We start from the raw sequence: 25,881 nt of genomic DNA, 5'->3' as shown, positions 1-25,881 counted from the left end.
ATGACATTATTAAAGGATAAAAATTCTATCAAATTTATGAAGAGTGGAGAGGATTTATAATCCCTAAGGCTATAAATGGCATATATATAATACATTAGTCATAATATTAGTTGGATAATATTTATGAAGTAAATATAACTGACTGACATAATAATGCCAATTGCATAGTATTTACAGATGCAATGTAGGTTTTATTTAATAGCTAGTTAATGAAAACACCTGGGTAATCAAGCACTTGCAATAAGAAAGGACACATGATACCCATGAAAGAGTAATAATGAATCGGATTCACACTTTATTACATTGACGAATGAGAGCCATCTTGGCAATAGATACATGGACAATGAAAGTGTACTTTGTATAACTATTGGCAGATGATTGGTTTTCAATACATCCCATGAAGACAATGATAAAAAAGGTTTAATTAATTACTGTTATTGTTAGTTAAAATGATGAAAGCAAGTTTGGCCGATAGCAAAAAATCAAGGAAATGTATACCAAAATCTTCAGGAAGAACAAAAATATCCCAATATTCTATTAAAAGTTAATTTAAAAAAATAGATTAAAAAGTGGTTGTGATTAAACTAATAGAAATGCTCATTGACAAATCTATAGTGCTAAACATAATAATTTGTTCAAAGACTCCTGTGAAAGGTTTTTCTCAGGGCAACTTTGACATCCTTGTTTCTCAAACTGTAAATTAAAGGGTTCATCATGGGAACCACAATGGTGTAAAAGACAGATGATATTTTTCCCTGATCCATAGATCCAGCTGAGGAGGGTTTGAGATACATAAATGCACATGATCCAAAGAATAGAGAAACAGCAAGAATGTGGGAGCTGCAGGTACTAAAGGCTTTGTATATGCCTGCAGTGGATCTCATTTGAAGGATGTTAGAGAGGATGAAGCCATAGGAGGTAAAGATGATGATACAGGTTACAATGATATCTTTCCCCCCTACAATAAGAATCTCTATTTCGTTGGCATAAGTACTTGTGCAAGAGAGCTGCAGCAAAGGGAAAAGATCACAGAAATAGTGGTTGATGCTATTACCATCACAGAAGGTCAGTCTTAAAGTGCATCCAGTATGAATCATGGCACCAGAAAATCCCATTATGTAGGAACCAAGCATAAGATAAGAACAAACTTTGGGGGACATGGTAACGTTATACAAGAGTGGATTACAGATAGCCACATAACGATCATAGGCCATTGATGTCAGAACATAGCATTCACAGGTGCCAAAAAAACAGAAGAAATACAGCTGGGTCATGCATCCATTGTAGGAGATAACATTCTTCCTTACTAAGAAGTTCATCAGCATTTTGGGTGTAATCGCAGAGGAATAACAGAGGTCAATGCAAGACAAGTTAAAGAGGAAAAAGTACATGGGGGTGTGAAGGTGAGAATTAAGCACAATTAAAATGATCAAAGCCAAGTTCCCCAGTGCTGTGATAATATATATTAATTGAAACAGTAAGAACAGTGGTAACTGCAGATCAGGGTCATTTGTCAATCCCAGTAGAATGAATTCATTCACCAAAGAACCATTTTCCAGACCCATTTTTTTCTTTAAGATAATCTGTAAACACAAAAGAATATTGTGACAATATGAGACCAAAAACAACTACTGCCAAAAGTTTTATCAAATTTGTGAATTACATGATGGGAATCCCTATATATCCAAGTTCACAGAAATTAAGGTTCATGCAACCGTGTTGTGAAATGATATACCCATACTAGACCATTAAAAGACAGAGTATTTACCAACAATCCATAAAGCTGTCATCATTATTGTCATATTCTATCATGATTGCTCAGATATTCAAATAAGATTGTGCAGGAAATGTATGTGAGAATTCTCAACCCTCATCTCATCATTTTGTCATAGTTTCAGCCATTGGTGGATAAGTGGAGAAGCTCTTGCCACCTGGATCTAACCTCATCCAGATATAACTGTGGTGGCATCAGGACCTGCAACATTGCTTCCAATATAAACTTTAGATATAATCAGAGTCTTGGGATGATTAAAATCCCATGGTTGCTACAAGAAAATGTATTAATCTAGAAATATTTGAGAGTTGGCCATCAAGGTAAAGCCTCATCAGTGAGACATTGCAATATTTTTGTCTCCTGAAACTTTTGTAATAACCTATACTCTCTTTTCCAGGATACTCTTTTGGAATGTCATTGATTCTTAGAATTGCACACTTTGATATGAAAGTGCATTCATGAGATCCTTGGACTCACTGTCAAGATATTCCCTAAGTGTAAATCCCAAGACACCAAATGGAAACAGTGCTATAATCTCTTCAGTGTGGTCAATAAAAGCAGTTACATTCATGAAGAGAGACTAGAGCAATCATTTGTTGGGTGCAGTTAACTGGAAATCAAGCATTGCATGCTAAATTGAAAAATAATTCAAATGGGAATCCCAGTTAAGTCTGCAGCATCAATTTTCAAAAAGTTAAAATAATTTAGAATGGTGTATGCTTCAATTTTGTTCAAAAACATTTTAAAATATATTGCCACTATCTGTACATTCAAAACTCAAGCCTATATAAAGAAAAGACATGTTTGATTAACCTCTATTTTAGAGATCCTTTCAATTGATAAATGTTTCAAAGCAAATACAACATGTACCTTTATTGAGGAGGACACTGAAAGTCACAATGCAGGCAGTTATCTACAAAGACTTGAGAATGAACTTTTGGTTCAGATTCACATTGTCCGCCTAGATCAGATTGGCCAGTTTATTGTCAGCATATTTAATACACAGCACTATTTTGGAAAAAGTTTCCAGGCACCAATCATTCCCACTCCTGCTTTTTAGTTAATGATTATGTAAATTTCATGTGCACAACAAGGCTTAAAGTAGGACTCTTTAGAATCACCTTTACACAATACTTGTGACCAGGATGGTGGGTTCTATAGCTAAAAGGTCTAGAATCTAGTGTGGTCTGTGAACAAGATGGTATAGAACTCTGCAGGCTATAAAGTATATGTGACTTCCGCCATAATGATGGGTTATATTAACTGAAAGACAGGGAAGAACGAGTCTGGGATAAACATTCTGGAGTATTATATGAAGTCTGCATTCGTAGCAAACAGTGGATGAGTTCTGCCTCCACAGATAGCCAAAACGTCACCAGGTCAATAATAATATCAAACCCCCACCTACTGAACAGAAAACAGTTATTTTATCTCCTTCCCTGGAGAGAGATTTCTGCATTCTTAGCATTCCTGGTTTTCCCAGTTATCTGTGATACAAGAACCTTTGTGTCCCCAATAATTTTTATTTATATATTTTGGAGCTATATCAATAATAGTGTTGAGAAAAATGAAGACATAGGCATAAAGAAATTTCAACCTACATTATCACGAGAGAAAAGTTTTTTATCTCATTTCTTTATCCATGTGAGATTATAGGGTTCTATGAGTCTCTAGAAGGGTTTCAAAACTTTGATTCATTTTTAAATAATTTTTAAATATTTTTGTGTGAAGTAGTATGAAGGTTTCATATCTCCAGGAACTTGAGTTACAGATAATTGTAAGTTGCATGCGGATACTGTGATTTGAACCTAGATCCTCTGGAATAGCAGCCAGTGCTCTTAACCACTGAACCACCTCTCCAGCCCCAAACCTTGATTCTAGAAAGACACAACACGAATTAATTTTCATATACCCTGGAATTACCAATAATTTGTCATAATTTATCAAATACCTTTGAATCATTTGAAGAGCTGTCTTTTTTTATCACACTTACCCACCAAATGAGATCCCAGAAAATTAGAATAGTTCACCAGCATGATGTACTTGGCTATGAACAAAGTAGAGGTTTTCTCAATCTCATTTCAGGACACAGACATCAAATATATATTTAAAAAAAGATATGAGGTGATACTGTTTACATGCTAGACCAGAATGTATCTTTTGTTCCTAAGAGACTTGGCATTTAAGAAACGCATGCACTTCTCTTTAGGGACTGTACTGTGCTTGAGCCAACAGTGAGCCTCTTCTTCCAAGAATCTTCATATCTTAAGGGAAATCTATTATTTGCTTCCTTTCCTCATTGTTCCTCCATCCTTGATGGAAATTCCCACAGATTGTATTCCCAGTATTCCTTGTTACTTTATCTTTTTTTTTTTTTTACCATGGATGGCAGCAAAATATCTAAGTTATTACCTATTCTGAGAGTTCCCAAACCAATTTTGAAAATTAATCTATTGCTGTGTTTTGTTTTCTGTGTTCAAGATCAAGATCAGAATATTACTGAACCCAAGTGTGAGTTATCCCATTGAGCAACAGCCGTAGAATCCCAAGTCACATTTCTAAGACATTTCAATACTTACATGACATTTCTCCTTTAGTTTCTAGTTTAGTTCTTAGATGAACACTTTATAAATGAGTTTAACCATGTCTATATACATTTTAGAAAGAGTGTTGATCCCAGGAATTTATTGATACTAGCTATTTATCTAATTTATAAAAATAGAAATTATAAAAAAATCATGTCTTCAGTTGAATTGTTGTGGTGATAAAAAGAAAAAAATCATAAAATTAGTTATAATAAATCCATTCATAATGGAAAAAAGTGAAAATAGACAACAATCTTTGATTATAAGTATTATTGACATTGTAAATGAGCCATTTATTGTTCTTCAAGCAAAATAATTCTATATTATCTAATTTATTGATAGTAATAGTAATAAAAAGAATAATAAACTCTGCATCAGACAGCAATACCCTGGAGTGCTTAAAAAGTATCCCATATAGTAAAATTGCTGTATTCTCAGGGAAGCATGACTTTAGTCAATACATAAAACAATGTTAGAAATTTTATGTAGAGAAAAATCAAAGAGGTTGCCAAGCAAACTGAGCTCTTCAGTGAGAACAGAACATTTTTAATTAAAACATAGGAATTTGCTCCCAATGGAAATTCCTTATTGGTCAAAAGCACTTGATGTTCCCACAGAGAACTAGGGTTCCATACCTATTACCCACATTATAACTGACCAATATCTGTAATTTCAGATTCAGAGCATCCAACATCATATTCTGACCTCTGAAGATAATGCATAAAAGTGATGCACATACAAAAATACATATAAATACACATTTAAAAATCTCATAAACACAAAAGCAAGTAAATAAATAAGTAAATACGTTTTCTAAATGTGCCAAAATTTGTTATTTGAGTCACTGGAACATCAAATGGTCACTTCAAAGCAAGAATAAATGTGTTTCTTCAAAACATCTAAAAATCAAACAAGCAAGTAAAAAATATTTTAAACAAACATCCAAGCACTTAAAATTGAATGAACAGTAGACAAAAAAATTTATATCACGAAAGTTATCATATAACACATTAAAATTGTCACCTGACATCAGATTATGAATTTTTCATTAAAATATTTGCCCATTTCTCTAAGAAGAAAATATTATCATTGCATTGCTCTCTGAGGTATTTTGTCAGTTCATTTTATACATAAAAATGTACTTTCAAATTATTCTTATCTTCGACCTTAATCAAGAGCTTTCATTCTTCTTGAATTGCACATACCGATAATACATGAGATCCATCAAAGAAAATGGTGATTTAGTTGTGTATAAGCATTATCTCCACATAGAAATTTTTTTGTTTTGTAAGTTTCTTGATATTACGTACCATCAGTCACTATGATAACCATAAAATTCTCATATTGTTAAATATTTTTAGGATCTTTTATAAAAGAAAAGAGAATATATCATGCCATTTGCCTATATGTTTCTTCGCACATTTCTTGCTACATAGAGCTTCAACTACAAATTGTTTCTGCCATTGTACACAGTCTATCTCCAAAATAAAAATAAGTCCAAATTTGAATCATTCTCTAAGGTGCTCTTAGACTATGTTTATTAAGGGTGAGAAGTTCCCTGAAAGCTTTGCGAGGAGTGGGGGTAAAGTGCAGTCATTAATGTTCTTAAAATATATTAATATAATATAATACTATGTAGTATAATTCCTATATTCCTCAATGTTCGTCAGTTTTATCTTATAAAATATATACAACAATGTAACATAAAAAGTCAAATGTATATTACTAACAGCTATAATATGTGTTGTAAGCAATAGCTAGTTAATAAAAATATCTTAGTTGGGAAGAATTGGGATTTCCAAGGGACACAGTGAGCTCAATGAAGTATAAAATATAATCTGATCACACTTTAGTACAAAGACAGATGAGAACCATCTTGCCAAAGAATACATGACCAAGGCAGTATGGCTTCATATGACAACTGGCAGATCATTTGTTTATTTTAGGATACATTCCATAATGATAAAAATTTTAATTACTTACTGTTATGTTAGTTAAAATTCTGAAATAAGAGTTTGCCAATCATATAAAATTGAAGGGAATTTATATTTAATAAAGATATTCCAATAGTCTACTAATGATCAGATTTTTTAAAAAAAAACATAAAACTGTGGTTTTGATTAATGCCACAGAAATTCTCAATAACATGGCTATAGGGATGAACATATTGATATTTAATCAAAATATCCTCCTGCTTAAAGTTTTTCTCAGTGCAATTTTGACATCTTTGTTCCTCAAGCTATAGATTAAGGGGTTCATCATAGGAATCAATATGGTATAAAAAATGGAAGACCTTTTGCCCTTATCCATAGATCCAGCTGAGGATGGTTGAAGATACATAAATGCACCTGAACCAAAGAATAGGGAAACAGCAATTATGTGAGAGCTACAGGTGCTAAAAGCTTTAGACCTGCCCTCAGTGGAACTCATCTGAAGGATGTTAGAGAGGATGAAGCCATAAGAGGTAAAGATGATGACACTGGGTACAATAATATCTATCCCGCCTACAATAATAATCTCAATTTCATTGGCAAAGGTGTTGGTGCAGGAGAGCTGCAATAAAGGGAGCAGGTCACAGAAATAGTGATTGATGGTGTTCCTGTCACAGAAGGTCAGTCTAAGCATCCATCCAGTATGAATCATGGCACCAGAAAATCCCATTATATATGAACCAAGCATAAGATAAGAACAAATCTTGGGGGACATAAAAATGTTATACAAGAGTGGATTACAGATAGCCACATAACGATCATAGGCCATTGAAGTCAGAACACAGCATTCACTGACAGCAAAGAAACAGAAGAAATACATCTGGGTCATGCATCCCACATAAGAGATAATATTCTTCCTGTGTAAGAAGTTCATCAGCATTTTGGGTGTAATCACAGAGGAATAACAGAGGTCAATGAAGGACAAGTTTAAAAGGAAAAAGTACATGGGGGTATGGAGGTGAGAATTCAGCCCAATTAAAGTTATCAAAGCCAGGTTCCCTAGTACTGTGGTTGTATATATTAGAAGAAAGAGTGAAAACAGGGGTAATTGGAGATCAGGGTCATTTGTCAATCCCTGTAGAATGAATTCAGTCACCAAAGAATTATTCTCCAGATCCATTCTTCTTTAAGATAATCTGTAAACACAAAAGAATATTATAACATTATAAAGCCGTAACAATTACTGCCACAGTTTATATCATACTTGTGAATTACATGGTGGAAATGCCTTACGAGTACTTATTTGTATTCATAGAATTTGCAGTTCAGGCTACCGTGATAAAACGTAATATTCTCCCAGATTATTGCTTAAAAGGATAAATAGAGTAAAGTTAACTATCCATGGTCTAAAGTGCCATGACCATTGCTGTCATTTCCTACATGACTACTCAGATATCCTTATAAGAGGGAGCAAAAGATATGGAAGTTTTCCATCCCTCTTCTCATCTTGTCTTTGTTTCAGCACTGGACAGATACATGTATAACCTGTGACAACTTGGAGTACCCCATCTGGATACAACTGTGGTGACATCAGGACAATGAACATTGTTTCAAATCTAAACTTTAGTTTTGATTTAGTCAGAGTTGTGCTAGAAGGATTTGAATGATGGCCCTCAATAAGTAATTTACTGAACGTATCGTTGTATAACTTCTGTTTTCTAACCTCTGAATCTTTCAACACTCCATGATGTTTTTTTCCAGAGTATTCTTCTGAAAATTCCATTCTATTCTTAAAACTGCATAATATATAATGAAAGGACATTCGTGAGATTCCTGTGTATCAGTGTGAAGCTACTTCAGAAATCAAATGAGTAAGACACTAAACAGAAACAGTGCATCACCTCCCTTATTTCTGCAATATAAAAAATATACACACTTACAGAAGATAGAATATTTTTGCCTAGATCCCATGAAATTAAGAAGCAAGTGCTGACATCTAAATTAGAAAAGGATTCAAATGAGAAACATGGTGAAGTTTGGAGGACTAATTTCAATAATTAAAGTAGTTAAAAATGGCATGTGCTTTGATTTTCTAAAAAAAAAAAATTATCACTACCTGTTCATATAGTCCTATGTAGGAGAAAACATGTGAATACATTCCATTTTGGGTAACTTCACAACAAAAATGGGTTCAAATAGTTAACTCATATTTGTAATATTAGATATAACATCTAAGGATGTTAAAGATAAAACAAAATGCCACCATAAATAAATTTCAGTTTACCTCATCATGAAAGAATGGGTTTTACTTCATTCCCACACCATTGTTGTGTCATAGAGTTTTATAAGTGTCAGGTGGTTTCAAACTTTTGATTATAAGAGTATATAGCACAAAATTCATTTTTATATACCCTGGAATTGCTAATAATTAGAAGTGGTATCTTCTTTTTATCATACTTACCACTAGATGAGACACCAGAAAGTATGCATAATCCACTAGCATGAAATACTAGGCTATGAACAAGGGAGAGGTTTTCACAATCTCCTCTCAGACACCAGTTATAAAAAATAAGACATGAGGTAATGATGTTTATATGCTAAATTGGAATGTGCCTTTTGTTCTTTAGAGACTTGGCATTTAAGAAGTACATTCATTTCTCTTTAGGGACTGTATTTCTGTGCTCGAGCCATCATTGAACCCTGTATCTCAATAAACTTCATATCTTAAGAGAAATTTATTGTGATGTTTCCTCTTATTGTTGTTCCTCCATCCTAAATGGAATTTTCCACAGATTCTATTCCCAGTACTCCCTATTATCTTGGAATATATATATATATATATATATATATATATATATATATATATCCTGAGAGTTACCAAAATAATTTTATGAAAATAATTTGTTGATGTGTTTTGCCTTCAGTGTTGAAGATCAGTTTCAGAAAGTCAATGATACCAAGCAGAAACTCTCCCGTTAATCAATATTCCTAGATCTTCCAAGACTTGTCTAAAATTTTACATCATTGCCCAGTCAATTCAGTCCTTAAATTATATTTCTAATTTAGTTTCCATATTTGTTCTTACATGTAGCATTTTGTAGGTGGATTCAGCCACATCTATACACAATTTAGAAAAAAATATAGAATCCATGGAATTCCTAATATAAACTACTTTACTAATTTATGCATTTTCATTAAACAATATTTATTAACAGGTCATGTCTTCAACAGAATTGCAGTAAATAAATAGAAAAAAAATTATAAAACTCGTTGCAGTACTTTCATGCACAATAAAAAATTGTGAAATTCTTCTATAAACTGATGTGGGGTGTTTCTCTGGATGCTGAAAATATGTTTTATTACCATTGGTAAATATCTTATTTGGCCAACAGCCTGGCAAAACAGAGCCAGACAAGAAATCCAAACAGATGCATGATGAAAAAGGACAAAGTCAGAGAGATGTGAGCCATGGCCAGAGAAAGAAGATATGCTGTAAAAACCCATGAGCCTTGTGGTAAAATATAGAATAACAGAAACGGTTTAATTTATGTTCTAAGAGCTAGTTAATAATAAACCTGACCTAAAAGCCAAACAGCTTGAAATTACTATTAAGTCTCAGAGTGGCTATTCAGAACTGGTGGGTAAGAGAGAAACCTCCAGTTACAATGAATATAAATCCCACTTTAAGAAGTAGTCGTTTATCATTTAGTTATCATTAATTTAAAATATCCTATGCTAAATGTATTTTTAATCTCACGACAAAGGTTAACTTACTCATTTCCAAGAATACTAGACAAAAAAGAATTTATCTGACGTAGGTTAGAATGCAAACACCCACTGAATTTCTGGTGTGGTGATTCAGGAATGAATATTTTATGTACATTTTAAACCCACTGAATTGCCAAATGAATGGTCCAGTTAGTCTGTCACTCTCCATTCATACTTTGCTTTTATTATTTTGTTCCTAAAGCATGTCTTCAAACATTTGTACCTCTGGAGCTATTTATGGGCATCCATGTCTTCTAAATTGTTTAATATACTGAGTCACATTTATTAAACCTCGTGATTATCTCTTTAGGGTAGAACACAAATCAAGAAGCAGGAAGTCTGAATCAAGAGATATAGTTTAAAATTTCTTTGGGTTATGAAACAAGCATCAGGAAAGGCTTTAGGTACAATCAAGTTCTTGTCCCAAATGTCATAAAAACAGAAATAAAAAAATAAAAACGAAAGCAAAAGTTTAAATAAGATTAGGTATTGAAAATATATCTTTTTTTATAAAAATAAGACATAAGACTTTGTGGGCAATTATAAGTGTTTTATTATTTGATTTATCTTTTAGACAATAAATAATAATTCCAAATAAATTCTAATAAAAATTTGCAAAACCTTAAAGTGTAGTCCAGTGGTATAGGTCCTGACTAGCATACATGAGACTCTATTTGTCTGTCACTGACAACAAAAAAATGACAACACAGGTGCTGATGCAGAAACCCTGCGTGAACACAACGTAAATTTGACAAGGGTAATCATCTTATTCTAAGGTTGAACATGCATACAACACTCAATTTTAAAATATAACATATTTTTAATAAGTGGTAAACAACAAAGACATTGACATATCTCTAATAACAGGTGACAAAAATCCTCTTAATGAGTATCAATGAACTATAAGAATTATTGTTCAAAATGTAAAGAAAATTTGAAAAGCAACATTAGTTTGACATACTCACCCATATATTTAATTTAATAAAGAATGACACACTTTGATTTTAAAATCAATGAACACTTAATATGTATCTGTTACATTAAAAATGTTTTGTTGTTGTTGTTGTTTCTTTCTTTCTTTTTTTCCAAGACAGGGTTTTTCTTTAGCTTTGGAGCCTATCCTGGAACTAGATCTAGTGGACCAGAATTGCCTTAAACTCACAGAGATCTGCCAGCTGGGATTAAAGGCATGTGCCATCACTGCCTTGTCTTGTATAACATTGAAAATATTAATCAGAAAAGTCAATATACAATGCCATTTCACATAATATTCATGAAGTATTTTACAGAAAAAATGAAAATATTTCTCAAGGGATATTGTTTCTCAAGGGATCAGACCTAGAAAATAGTGACATAAAGTGGTAAAAGGGTAATAATAGAACATGAAGGGTCAAATGTGATGACAGCAGAGGGTGGGGTAGAGAAGGGAGCATGGACTCTTATAAATAACACTAGTAGCCTTTTCAATGCCATTTCACATAATATTCATTAAGTATTTTACAGAACAATGAAAATATATAAAAATAGAAAGATTATTGTTTTCTGAGACAGGTAGTGATTGGAATTGAAACAGAAATACTGCAAATATTTCTATTATTTACTCTGAGTGGTGATAATGCAGTAATGAAATTTAGCATGGTGATTTTCATGTGAGTCAGTAAATATCCTAATTGCTAGGAAAGAAGAAATAACAGCATGAGAATGACATCTTAACAAAGTTAATAATTTCTTAAATCAAACAAATTAATATGCATTAACATTAGATTATCAAATGCATATAAGTGGACATACAAGAAAACTATGACAAAATTCAACACAATTACCTTTCTAAAACAAAATAAAGCTATACTGGAGTAACAACAACACAATAAATGTCAATTATGAAACAAAACAGTACATACTTTATACTGACCAATGTTAATAGAGATCCCTTGTCTTTCACACCAAGAACAAAGTAACGATTCCCACTCATGTCATTCTTGTCTATAATAGTATGGCACCTATTAGTGACTATAATTATCTAATAAATTATTTAAATTTCAAATAGAGGAAAAATTTTTCTCAAGGGATCAGACCTAGAAAGTAGTGATATAAAGTGGTAAAAGGGGAATAATGGAACAAGAAGGGTCAAATGGGATGACAGCAGAGTGTAGGGTAGAGAAGAGAGCATAAACTGTTATAAATAACACTAGTTGCCTTTTGATAGTCTTATTAAAATACTCAAAAAAAGATAGCATCCTAAAACAATGGTGCTGGAAAAAAAAACAGTGCCCAAAGTAGAAGAATTAAACTAAAACATAAGCTATCATACTGCACAAAAATCAGATAAATCAAAGACCACATGTACATTTTCAATCATTCTTTAACCTTCTGATAGATGAGATTATTTAAGGATAAAATTTCATCATCAAAACTTTATGAAGAGAGGAGAGGAAGTATAATCTGTAACGTTGCATACAGCATATATATGTATACATATACATAATACATTATTTAAAAAATTAACTAGTTATTATTTATGAAATAAATGTAACATAACTGACTAACATAAGAATGTCAATTACATAGTATTTAAAACTCACATGTAGGTTGTATTGAATAGCCAGTTAATAAAAATCCTTGGATCATTATGCACTTGTATAAAAAGGGACACACTTGTGCCCAAGAAAGGGTAAAAATGAATCTGCTTCACATTTTATTACATAGACGAATAAGAATCGTCTTGCCAATAGATACATGGACAATGAAGGAGTACTTTATGTAACTATTGACAGATAATTTTTTATTTTGGGGATACATCCAATAAGAACAATCACAAAAGAGGTATAATTAGTTATTGTTATTCTTAGTAAAAATGATGAAAAAAAAAACTTTGCCAGCAGTATAAAATCAAAGGATATTTATACCAAAACATCTGGAGGAACAAGAATGTCTCAATATTCTACCAATCATCAACATTTTTAAAAAGATAAATCAAAAGGTAGTTTTTATCATAGCCATAAAAATGCTCATTAACAAATCTATAGTTCTAAATATTTTAATTTGTTCAAAGACTCCTGTGAAAGGTTTTTCTCAGGGCAACTTTGACATCCTTGTTTCTCAAGCTGTAAATTAAAGGGTTCATCATGGGAACCACAATGGTGTAAAAGACAGAAGATATTTTTCCCTGATCCATAGATCCAGCCGAGGAGGGTTTGAGATACATAAATGCACATGATCCAAAGAATAGAGAAACAGCAAGAATGTGGGAGCTGCAGGTACTAAAGGCTTTGTATATGCCTGCAGTAGATCTCATTTGAAGGATGTTAGAGAGGATGAAGCCATAAGAGGTAAAGATGATAACACTGGGTATAATGATATCTTTCCCACCCACAATAAGAATTTCTATTTCATTGACATAAGTGCTTGTGCAAGAGAGCTGCAGCAAAGGGAAAAGATCACAGAAATAGTGGTTGATGATATTACCATCACAGAAGGTCAGTCTTAAAATGCATCCAGTATGGATCATGGCACCAGAAAATCCCATTATGTATGAACCAAGCATAAGATAGGAACACACCTTGGGGGACATAGCAACATAATACATAAGTGGATTACAGATAGCCACATAACGATCATAAGCCATTGATGTCAGAACACAGCATTCACAAATGGCAAAAAAACAGAAGAAATACAGCTGGGTCATGCATCCAATGTAGGAGATAACATTCTTCCTTACTAAGAAGTTCAACAACATTTTTGGTGTAATCACAGAGGAATAGCAGAGGTCAATGCAAGACAAGTTAAAGAGGAAAAAGTACATGGGGGTGTGAAGGTGAGAATTAAGCACAATTAAAATGATCAAAGTTAAATTCCCCAGTGCTGTGGTTGTATATATTAACAGAAACAGTAAGAACAGTGGTAATTGCAGATCAGGGTCATTTGTCAATCCCAGTAGAATGAATTCAGTAACCAAAGAACCATTCTTCAGTTCCATGATAATCTGTAAACACAAATGTATATTGTGACATTATGAGACCAAAAAATATTACTGGCATAGCTTCTATTACATTTGTTAACTACGTGATAGGAATGCCTAAATATCTGAGTTCACAGAAATTACTGTTCATGCTATCATGATGTAGAGTGACATTTACCCATTCTAGACTGTTAAAAGATAACTAAAGTAATCACCAACAATCCAAAAGCTGTTATCTTTGCTCTCACTTTCTAGTATGGCTACTCAGATATCCAAATACAAGTAGGCAGGACACATATTTGTTAATTCTCAACCCTCATCTCATCATTTTGTCATAGTTTCAACCATTGGTAGATACATGGAGAACCTGTTGCAACCTGGATCTAACCTCATTCAGACATAACTGTGGTGGCATCAGGACTTCCGACATTGTTTCAAATATAAGCTTTGGCTTTAATCAGAGGCTGGAATAAAATCCCATGGTTGCTACAACCACCATTCATATTCATCTAGAAAGAATTGTGAGATGGTCTTAGAGATGAAACTTAATGAGTGCTACATTGTAATACTTGTGTTGCTTCAAATTCTTTCAATACCCTGTACCTTTTCCCAGGATACTCTTTTGGGAATTTCATCATTCCTAGAATTATATAATATGAAAGGATAGGGCACTCATGAGATCCTTGGACTTCAATGTCAAGCGACTTCATAAACCTAAAATCCAAGACACTAAATGGAAACATAGCAATACCTTTTCAATATGTACAATATAAACAGTGACATTCATAAAGAAATATGAGAGCATTCATGGAAGGGGTTCAAGAGATTGGAAATCAAGCACTGCATGTTTAATGGCAAAATGATTCAAATGAGAAATGCAGTTAAGTCTGCAGAAAAAATTTCAACAAGTTAAAATAATTAAGAATGGTATATGCTTTGATTTTCAATAAAGAATAACATTTTAAATTTTATTACTGTCATGTACATATATTAAAAACCTCAAAAGGCAAGCCTTTATAGGAAAAAGGCATTTTTGAAAAATATCCATTTACATAACTTTACAATTAATAAATGTTTCAAAGCAATTGTAACATGTACCTTTACTGAGGAGGATCCTGCAAATGACAATGCAGGCAGTTATCTGCAAAAAAATGAGAATGAAAATTTAGTCCAGATTCACTTTGTCAATCTGTATCAGAATTGGGCATTTCATTGGCAGCATATTTAAAACACAGAACAATTTGGGGGAAAGATTCCAGGCAACAATCATTCCCAATTCTGGTTTCCAGAGAAGAATAATGTTAACAACATGTACATAATAAAGCTTAAAGAGACTACTTAGAAACTCCCTTTTAAGTACATGTGACCATGAGGGTGGGCTCTATAACAGTAGGGCCTAGAATCAAGTGTGGTCTTTGACCAAGATGGCATGCAGATCAGTAAGCTATAACGTACATGTGACATCCCCCCTAATGATGGGCTATATGAATTGAAATATAGGGAAGGAAGAGTCTAGGATAATTTTTTTGGGGTATTCTGTGAGATCTGCCTTTATAGCAAAGAGTGGATGAGTTCAAGTTCTACCTCCACAGATAGTCCAAAGTTCACCAAGTTATTATCAATATCAAACCCCAGCCTACTGAACAGAAAAGAGTTATTTTATCTCCTCCAGGAGAGATCCCTACATGCTTAACATTCCTGGTTTCTCCAGTGATCTGTGGTACCAGAACCTTTGTGTCCCAAATAATTTATCATTTATAGATGTTTAAACTATATCAATAAATGTGTTAAGAAAAAAGTGGAGTCAGGCATTAGGATATTTTAACTTACATCATCATGACAGAAAAGGTTGCATCTCATGTCTTTACCCAGTTGTGATTATAGCCTTCTGAAAGTTTCTGAAGGTTTAAAAACATTGATTCTTTTTTAAATAAATCATTTAGAATTTTATGTGCATTGCTGTGAAGGTGTCAGATTCCCAGAAATTTGAGTTACAGACAGTTGTAATTTGTCATATGGGTGCTGGAAATTGAACCCAGGTCCTCTGGAAGAACAGCCAGTGCTCTTAACTGAACCATCTTTCCAGCCTCAAACCTTTGTTTCTAAAAGGGTACAACACAAAATTAATTTTTATATACACTGGAATTGCTAATAATTTGTCATAATTTATCAAATACACCTTAATCACTTGAAATGATATCTTCTTTTTATCACGCTTACCACCAGATAAGACATCAGAAAGTTTGCATAGTACACTACCATAATACACTCAGCTATGAACAAAGTAGACGTTTTCTCACTCCTCTCTGAGGACACAGACACCAGATATAAAAAGACAAGAGGTATGCTGTTTACATGCTAGGCCAGAATGTACCTTTTGTTTCTTAGGGATTTGGCATTTAAGAAACACCAAGTCTTTAGGGACTGTGCTTCTGTTCTTGAGCCAACATTGAATCCCATCTCACAATAAAACTTGATAGCTTAAGGGAAACCTATTGTGTTGTTTTCTTTTCTTTTTGTTCCTCCATTCTTTTATTTTTCAGTTGATAAAAATTTATTAAGCACCCGTTATATGCAAAGCATTGGATCTGGGTGCTACAAAACAAAAAGTGTGACAAAGTTTTTATATTTGTAGAACCAGAGCTAGTCCTTAGGAGAGAGAAAGAAAATGTTCCTATTTGGTTTGTCTGGGGACCTAGAGCATGGATATGATCTTCCATCCACTCACTTCTGTGATCCTCAAATCAGCCGATTTAAGTCAAAACAAATAAGGCACATTAAAAAAAAAATACCCCCCTTTAATTGACCAAAGTAAAGCCATAACATTTCATTTGGTAACCTGCTCAGAATTACAAAAATCATTTGATTTGGCCCAGCCCGTACTGTGGAAGTTTCCACAGAGTCTATTCCCAATGTTCCTTATTATTATATCAGTTTTTCTTTTGGAATGCAGCAAAATATCTAAACTATTATCTATCCTGTGTGTTCCCCATATCACTTGGCAAAAGTAATTTATTGTTGCTGTTTTGTCTTCATTGCTTAAGATGAAGATCAGAAAGTCATTGGTGCCAAGCATGAGGTGTCCCTTTGAGCAAGATCCCCAAACATTCAAGTCACATTCAAAATTTTCCATTATTGCTAAGTAATTTCAATACTTACATAAGACTTCCCCCTTAGTTTCCAGTTTACTTCTTATATATGGCACTTTATAAATGAGTTTAACAACATATATACACTTTGTAGAAATGTAGTATGTAATGCAGAGATTTATTGATATAACCTATTTAACTAATGTATGTATTTTTTAAAATAAAAAGTATGAAAGATTGTGTCTTCAGTTCTATTGTTTGGTAATAAAATAGAAAAAAATATAAAATTAGTTATATAAATCAATACATAATAGAAAATAGTAAAAATAATAGACAATCAATCCATAAATATAAATCCTATTGACATCATGAATGAGCCATTTCTTGATTTATTTATCAATAGTTTAAAATATCCTATGTCAAATATACATTTTTATCTCATTAAAAGATTAGATTATTCCTTTCTCAAAAATCCTAGACATAGGCAGTTATCTTTGAAATGGGGTAGATTACAGCTATTCATTAGAACAGGCATAAATGCCTATTGGTGGATTAGTAAGGGAAAAGAAGTGGTACCCATGAACACATTTGAGCTTTCTAAACTTTGGTATAAAGTGCATTGTGTATTTTTTTCTATGTCACAGAAAAGATAAATTCTGTGAACTGTTGCTGGAGTTAGGCCTGGAGATGTATGCCTAAAACCTCCTCACTTTAGAACCTGCATAAAAGATTAGGAGTTCAAGTTGTCCTTGGCTACTGGCTTGTGGTCAATATAGACAACATAATATCTATTCTGAAAAGGTTTTTAAAAAGATAAAAAAGACAATAATAAGGAAAAAAAGACACTCAGATGCCAGCAAGACTTGCTATCCACTTGTAAATAAAAGGATTTATATACTTTTTCTGTAAAAAAAAATCAAGATAAATTGTATTAAAGATGTAAATGAACACTTGAAAACTAAAAAGTAGTAGACAAACAGGAAGAGAAAATTCCAAGACAAACACAGATTCAATGTATTTCTAAATAGGTCTTTTTATTTTTTGAGGTCATAATTACAACATAAACCATTCCCCTTTCCTCTGTTTGAACCTATTCATATACTCCTCCTGTTTTTTTTTTCAAAATCATTTATTAAAAGACCTATTTATATATGGGTCTTTCATCATATAATCAATGAAAATAAAAACTAACCAATTTGCATCAATTAAATACTTCGTCGCAGCAAGAGAAAATGCTTATAAAGAATGTGTGGTGCTCTGTTTGCCAGTTTTCCTTTAACAGATCAATATAGAATGTATAAAAAATCAACTATATCAATCACAAAAGGAACTGAAAATGGTTAACACAAACACACATATGTGTGTGTACATGTACGCATACATGTGCAAACACATACACACACTCCAACATCTTTATTCTTGATGAAATCCAAATCCTATCAGTATGATACTGCATCTCATCTAACTCACAATGTCTGTCATCAAGTAGAGTAAATAAGAAACAACAGCAAAACTGTTATCAAAATAATACATTCAAACTGCTAAAGAAAATATAGATTCCTCTGCTGAGATTTCTCTGTTTAGGTCTGTACTCCATTTTTTTTTTTATCTTGGATTATGTGATATTTTGGTGTCCAATTTCTTGAGCTCTTTGTATATTTTGGAGATCAGATTTCTGTCTGATGTGGGGTTAGTGAAGATCTTTTCCCATTCTGTAGCCTGTCGTTTTGTCTTGTTGATCATGTCCTTTACTTTACAGAAGCTTTTCAGTTTCAAGAGGTCCCATTTGTTTCTCTCATTGTCTGTGCTGCTGGGGTTATATTTAGGAAGTGGTTCCCTGTGCCAATGTGTTCAAGTGTACTTCCCACTTTCTCTTCTATTAGGTTCAGTGTGGGTGGCTTTATGAAGAGGTCTTTGATCCATTTGGACTTGATGTTCAAAATCCTTAGTCATCAGAGAAATGCAAATCAAAACAACTCTGAGATTCCATCTTACACATGTAAGAATGGCCAATATCAAAAATACTGATGACAACTTATGCTGGAGAGGTTGTGGGGGAAAGGGAACACTTCTGCATTACTGCTGGTGGGAATGCAAGCTGGTGCAACCCCTTTGGATGTCAGTGTGACAATTCCTCAGAATATTAGGAAACAATGTTCCTCAAGACCCAGCAATACCACTTTTGTGTATATATCCAAATGATCCTCAATTGTGCCACAAGGACATGTGCTCAACTATGTTCATAGCAGCTTTGTTTGTCATAGCTAAAACATGAAAACAACCTAATGCCCCTCGATTGAAGAATGGATAAGGAAAATGTGATAAATTTACACAATGGAGTACTACACAGCAGAAAAAAATAATGACAGCTTGAATTTTGCAGGAAAATGGATGGAGCTGGAAAACATTATTTTGAGTGAGGCAACCCAGACACAGAAAGGCAATTATCACATGTACTCACTCACAGGTAGTTTTTAAACATAAAACAAAGAAAGCCAGCCTATAACCCACAATCACAGAGAACTTAGACAAGAATGCAGACACTAAGAGAGACTTACATAGATCTAATCTACATGGAAAGTAGAAAGTATAGAAAGCCAAGATCTCCTGAGTAAATTGGGAGCATGAGGACCTTGGGAGAGGATTGAGGGAGGAGGGGAAAGGCAAGAAGGGGAGCAGAGAAAAATGTAGAGCTCGATAAATATCACTAAAAATGTATTAAAAAGAGCATAGCATAGCAACTAGGAAATTTAAATATGTACTAATAAGCACTGAATATGCATGTCCACATAATGCATTTATCTCTACAATGTACACAGATGTTCATAAAATCAATATTCATAAAAAGAAAAGGTGAAATTTTCTCAAATGCAAACCAATTAATTGGTTATAACAAAATGTGTATACACACCCATATATTTAATTTAACAAAGAATAACATACTGGTTTTAAAATCAATGAACACTTAGTATATCAGTTACATTATAAATGTTAATCAGAAAAGTCAACATACAATGTCATTTCACTTAATATTTATCATTTTCTAGAACAATAAAAAATCTATAAAAATAAAAAAAAATATTGTTTTATGGTGCTGGTAGTGATAGAAATTAAAGAAACAAAACTGGCTGCAAATAGATCCAATATTTACTTTCAGTGGTGATAATGCAGTAATGAAATTTAGTAATGAATTTTCACATGGGTCAGTAAATATCCTAATTGCATGGAAAAAAGAAATAACAGTGTGAGAATGACATCTCAACAAAGCTAAGCATTTCTTAAATCAAACATATTAATATGTTATAACATTACATTATCAAATGTATGTCAGTGGACATAGAAGAATCCTATGAAAAAATCCAACATAATTTCCTTTAAAAAAGCAAAATAAAGGTATACTGGAGCTATAACAACATGATAAATGTTAATTATGAAACAACATATCATAATCTCTAATGACCATTATAATGACTGAGATCTCTTGTCTTTCACACCATGATCAAAGTAGAGATTTCCACTCATTTCAATCTTGTTTATCATAGTACGACACCTATTACTGACTATTATTAGCTAATAAAATTATTTAAAATCAAATAGAGAAAAAAAATTGTTTCTCAAGGAATCAGACCTAGAAAGTAGTGATATAAAGTGGTAAAAGGGGAATAATAGAACATGAAGGGTCAAAATGGGATGTCAGCAGAATCTAGGGTAGGGAAGGGAGTATGGACTCATAAATAGTGCAGGTAGCCTTTTGAAAGTCTTATTAAAAGACTCAAGGAAAGATGGCATCCTAAAACAATGGTGTTGGGAAAAACCCCAATTCCCAATGTAGAAGAATTAAACTAAAACAAGCTATCACAGTGCAAAATGATCAGACAAAAGATCCCAGTGTGCAATAAGAAATTATAAGGAGAACACTACATTTGACATGGCTGTGAAAAAGAGCTTTCTGAGGTGGAATGCATTTGCTCATCAATTAGTCTCAAAAGTGATTAATGGAACCTCATATATTAAATCATTCCTGTAAAGAAGAGCAAACACTCAGTCGGGGGAGAAACATTTGTCAGTCATACACCCAATAAATAATTAACAGTCAGAATATACAACAAGTTAAGGAAAAAAAACAAACCAAGAAAACAAACAAACCTGGCACGATTTTTTTAAAAATGATAATCCCACTATCAGGTATAGGATAACTCCCTAGGAATTGTTGTCCTGCCCCTCATCAAAACTTCCTAAGTAATAAAAGATTTATTTAGTTGATAACGTCTCCCTACAAGCAACAGAGAGAAAGATCCCTTTACTGAAAAACCATACATTTTTCATACAGGTCAAAGAGAAATCAAGTTGGAACCAGTAGAGATAGCTAGGTTGCTAGTGAAACAAACAAAATAACTGCCTTGTCAAGTTATATAGTCAGTAGGATGCTATATTGATCAAGTGGGCAAAATGTACTCACTATTTTAATAGTGGTTTGATACTAGAGGGGCCATGGGAATGGTTAAAAGATACTTTATAATTTGATGTGAGGCCAACTCTGTTGCGAATAATACATGCCAGAAAATGTAAACCTGGTTTAAATCCAATCTCTGGGGAGATCACAGGCCCAGGGTAGATAGAATTTATCACTGATATTTTGATAAATGAGCATCTTACTTGCATTTCTACATGTGCATGTTTGTGCTCTTATACTATTATTACACTCAGCCTTCATCAGAGCGGAGGATTAATGGCTAATATGCGTAATATAGTATAGTAGAGTGTAACACAGAAATATATAGGAGAACAAGGAGGCTTTAATAACTAGGGAGGGTTGAGAAAGTAAAACATAGGACACTTAACGTTACTTCTTTCGACTTGGTTAATCTTCCATCAGATGGTAGCTGGTCATAGTCATATATCACTTATACTAACCAACATTAGCAGCTTACTAATAGAAAAAAAACATATCTAATCTATTCAGGATATGACAAGAACATTTTATTATATGTTTAGAAGGAAGATAATTTTTTTTTCACTGTAAATTGAAAGCCTAAACTTTCTGATTAATGCAAAATCATCTGTTTTCTCATACACTGGCCAAGATGAATCCTATAATTTCAGTTTAACCATCAACTGTGTCATCTTCAAAGTGATCGTGTCTCTCAAGTAGTAGTGACAGCAGTAGCAGAGGCAGTAGTATTAGTAATAGTAGTAGTGGTGCTCAGTTGAATAAAGGATATCTCTGTTTTGTATGTAATTACCCATACTTCTTTAGATTTCAAATGCAATGTTAATAATGATTAGGGAAATGGATCAGTTGACAAAACACGTGCCTTGAGAGTAAAAATACCACAGCTATATCCTTAGAACCAATTTGTAAATGCTGGGTGTGGTGTAATGTGCACTCATAACTAGTATTAGGAAAGCAGAGACAAGAAGATCCCTACAGTGCCTTTGGATATCTCATCTAGCATTATTTGTATACTAAAGAACAATGTAAGACCTTGTCTTAAAGGAGGTGGGTAGAATTTGTTAAAGAAGATACACACACACATACACACACACACACACACACACACAAACACATACAAGCAACTAAAACAACTAAAGGAAAAACAACTAAATATTTTTAGTTTCTTTACACAAATATTAGTGAAAACAACCAAATATTTTTAATTTGTCTTTGCAAAGTAAATATACAATCACTGACAAAAAAAATTTCAGTGCATTGTATCACAGCTATGATGTGGGTTATATTTAATAGCCAGTGGTGAAAGAAAGAGATCATGGTAGACATGACATTAAAATGACCTATGGTCATCCAAAGAAGAAAAACAGCAGCAGAGATAGACTATTTGACTCACTACTAAAAAATTGACAAATAAGAACCACATCATCCAATGACATTTTTATTTATATAATCCCTTTTAGGACTTGTTAGAAGCATTAATAATTTTGAGAATGCAGTCTGACATCAATGAAAAAGAAAAAGTCATTTACTTACTTACGTTGTCAAACTGACAAAATGGTGAAGGACCAAAGCTTTTCAATGCCAGATAACAAACCTACTAAAAAGAACAAGTTACAAATTCTTCCCTACATGATATGAAAAAAAAATACAGAGAGGAATATACAAAAATATATTGACAAATATGCGCTAACTGTTGGTGATATACCCACAATTAAAAAGATATCAAGTTGTTCTTAAAACTTTCTTTTGGTTAGAGTTTTTTTCAAAGCAATTTTAACATCTTTGTTCCTAAGGCTATATATTAATGGGTTCATCATGGGGACCACAATGTTATAAAACACCGAAGATATTTTTCCCTGATCCATAGACCCAGATGAAGAGGGTTTTAGATACATGAATGCACATGAGCCAAAAAACAGAGAAACAGCAATTATGTGGGAGCTACAAGTGCTGAAGGTTTTGGATCTCCCTTCAGTAGAACTTATTTTGAGAATGCTGGAGAGGATGAAGCCATAAGAGGTAAAGATGGTGACCGTGGGCACAATGATGTCTTTTCCTGCTACAATGAACAGCTCTATCTCATTGACATAGGTGCTTGTGCAGGAGAGCTGGAGTAAAGGGAGGAGGTCACAAAAATAGTGGTTGATGGTATTTCTGTCACAGAAGGTGAGTCTTAGGACACATCCTGTGTGGATCATGGCACCAGAAAACCCCATCAAATATGAACCAAGCATGAGGTAAGAACACACCTTAGGAGACATAGTAATGTTATATAAGAGTGGATTGCAAATGGCCGCATAGCGATCATAGGCCATTGCTGTCAGCACATAACACTCAGAAATGACAAAAAAACAAAAGAAGTAGAATTGAGCCATACATCCTTCATAAGAAATAACATTCTTCTTTAGTGTGAAGTTCATTAGCATTTTGGGTGTTATGACTGAACAATAGCAAAGGTCAATGCAGGACAAATTAAATAGGAAAAAGTACATGGGGGTGTGAAGGTGAGAGTTCAGTACAATTAGCATGATCAAAGCCAAATTCCCCAGTGTTGTTATCATGTACATTACTAGAAAGAGGAGGAACAAAGGGATTTGAAGTTCTGGCTGGTCTGTTAACCCCATCAAGATGAATTCTGTGACTGTGGAAATATTTCCCAGAGCCATTCTTCCATTAGAGTATCTGTAGGAACAAAAGCAGCTAAGATGAAATCGGGTAAGATAAAAGAAAATGTCACCAAAGTTTTTACTATGTAAGTGAGTTGTCTAGTAGATTTGCCTGAAGTTGATCAATTTGAAACTCTTCATGGCACCACATTACTCAACGTCATCATCTTCCCCATATCAGACTTTAAAAACTAACTACATTACAGAGTCAACAACAGTGTATATAAGTCGACAGCAGTACTATCATACCCAATACGACTATTAGAAAAATTAAGGGAGAGGAGAGAAGCAGCTTGTCTCCAGACAAATTGTCATTTCTCTTTCTACTATTGTTTCTTTGACTTAGCCTCTGCCTTGGGTAACAAATTCTGAGCTTCATCTAACTTGAACTCTTGTAAAATTGTAAGCATAAGAAAAAGAACCTAATTCTAAGAATAGCTAATATAGTGGACATTGTGTTCACTCTTGTAGAGTAAAGGATGGCCAGGTGTTGATGAATTAACTCCTTTGACAAGGAAACCAATGGTTTATTATATATACTTCAGATTGTAGCAAACCTGGAAAGGCAATATCTAGAAAACTACTGATTGTATCAGCAGATAGTTAAAATAATCACATTTAAAAGTATTTTTAAGGTGTAACTGAGTCTCTCTCTCTCTCTCTCTCTCTCTCTCTCTCTCTCTCTCTCTCTGTGTGTGTGTGTGTGTGTGTGTGTGTGTGTGAATATATATTTTCCAAGCTCCTGATTCATAAAAAAAAAAAAGGACTGGCCAAATTGAAAACTGAGCTGCTTTGGGAGGATATTTTGAACAATTTTTCAAGTAGCAACTCCAGTTAGATCTCTGTCAGACAAATAAGGACCTTGTTAATAAGGGCCATCCAAATAAGGATGCTTATGGTCTTAGGATAAGGTACTGGGAATAGGTTGCAGTTCATTGTGGTCAACTGCAGCTTTCCTGATGTTAGGATTCCCAGACATCTGCTGTCAAAAAAAAAAAAAAAAAAACTTCCCTAAAGGAACCTTCATTTTCTCAATACTGATTGGTAGTTCCTTCTTTGATTTAGTTACTAGTCTTATCACAACAAAAAACATAAATTCAGAAGTGATATATAGCTATTGAATTAGAACTTGTTGATTAAAATACCCCAAGCAACTCCAGTTTTTATCGACTCTAAACAAAATGTTGCAGGAAAATTTCCAGTTATTTTTGTGAAACTTTATGACAACACAGATTGGTAAAGAAAGAAAGATCTTGGATGTTGGGCTTCAACTCAACACAAAACCATTCTGCAAACATAATAAAATCAGAGCTAAAATTGAAAAACCCTTCATGAACTCCATGACACATACAATATAAATAGTTATATCCGCATTAGCAGAAAATAGAATGTTGTTTACTAGGGCAAATGGAGCAAAAAAAATCAAGTATTTTTGAAAGGATAGAGGATGTCCAATGTCACTGTATAAATACTGAAAGAAAAAAAAAAGAGCTACAAATCCAAAATATTGGTTTTAAAAATAGAAAGAATCTATGCTTAAAAGAAAGCCATTCATTTTGGAAAAATACCTAGCCCTAGAGATCAACTGTTCAACAGGTTAACAGAAATAATGCCCCATTGTCAATTTGAATTTGTTAAGAGGATCTATCTCCAGGTC

General features: G+C 33.3%; 4 protein-coding genes across 5 annotated transcripts; all 4 read right to left on the bottom strand.

The window, feature by feature from the left end:
* Window positions 1-635: 635 nt before the first annotated feature.
* On the bottom strand, window positions 636-1,577 carry LOC121451744 (olfactory receptor 8B3-like). The gene has a single exon (XM_041657484.1). It carries the CDS (start codon window positions 1,563-1,565, stop codon window positions 636-638), a length of 930 nt encoding a protein of 309 aa, XP_041513418.1. The 5' UTR covers window positions 1,566-1,577.
* A 4,960-nt stretch (window positions 1,578-6,537) lies between these two features.
* On the bottom strand, window positions 6,538-7,603 carry LOC121451582 (olfactory receptor 145-like). Of its 2 annotated transcripts, XM_041657251.1 has the most exons (2): window positions 7,590-7,603; window positions 6,538-7,474 (listed from the first exon to the last, which is right to left on the bottom strand). In XM_041657251.1, the coding sequence occupies exons 1-2, from the start codon at window positions 7,601-7,603 to the stop codon at window positions 6,538-6,540; spliced, it is 951 nt and encodes a 316-aa protein (XP_041513185.1). The 2 variants fall into 2 exon arrangements, with proteins under 2 accessions (XP_041513185.1, XP_041513186.1); XM_041657252.1 differs by lacking the exon at window positions 7,590-7,603 and having other exon boundaries at window positions 6,538-7,479.
* A 5,501-nt stretch (window positions 7,604-13,104) lies between these two features.
* Window positions 13,105-14,040, bottom strand: LOC121451617 (olfactory receptor 8B3-like). The gene has a single exon (XM_041657312.1). It carries the CDS (start codon window positions 14,032-14,034, stop codon window positions 13,105-13,107), a length of 930 nt encoding a protein of 309 aa, XP_041513246.1. The 5' UTR covers window positions 14,035-14,040.
* Window positions 14,041-23,291: 9,251 nt separating this feature from the next.
* On the bottom strand, window positions 23,292-24,230 carry LOC121451522 (olfactory receptor 145-like). Its single transcript, XM_041657111.1, has one exon. The coding sequence runs from the start codon at window positions 24,222-24,224 to the stop codon at window positions 23,292-23,294; it is 933 nt and encodes a 310-aa protein (XP_041513045.1). The 5' UTR covers window positions 24,225-24,230.
* Between the last annotated feature and the right edge of the window lie 1,651 nt (window positions 24,231-25,881).

Source organism: Microtus oregoni, unplaced genomic scaffold (genome assembly GCF_018167655.1).
Source record: "Microtus oregoni isolate MIOR12 unplaced genomic scaffold, Mior012 000008F_ref0000371, whole genome shotgun sequence".
Lineage (NCBI taxonomy): Eukaryota > Metazoa > Chordata > Mammalia > Rodentia > Cricetidae > Microtus > Microtus oregoni.
This window is presented reverse-complemented; position numbering and strand designations above follow the sequence as displayed.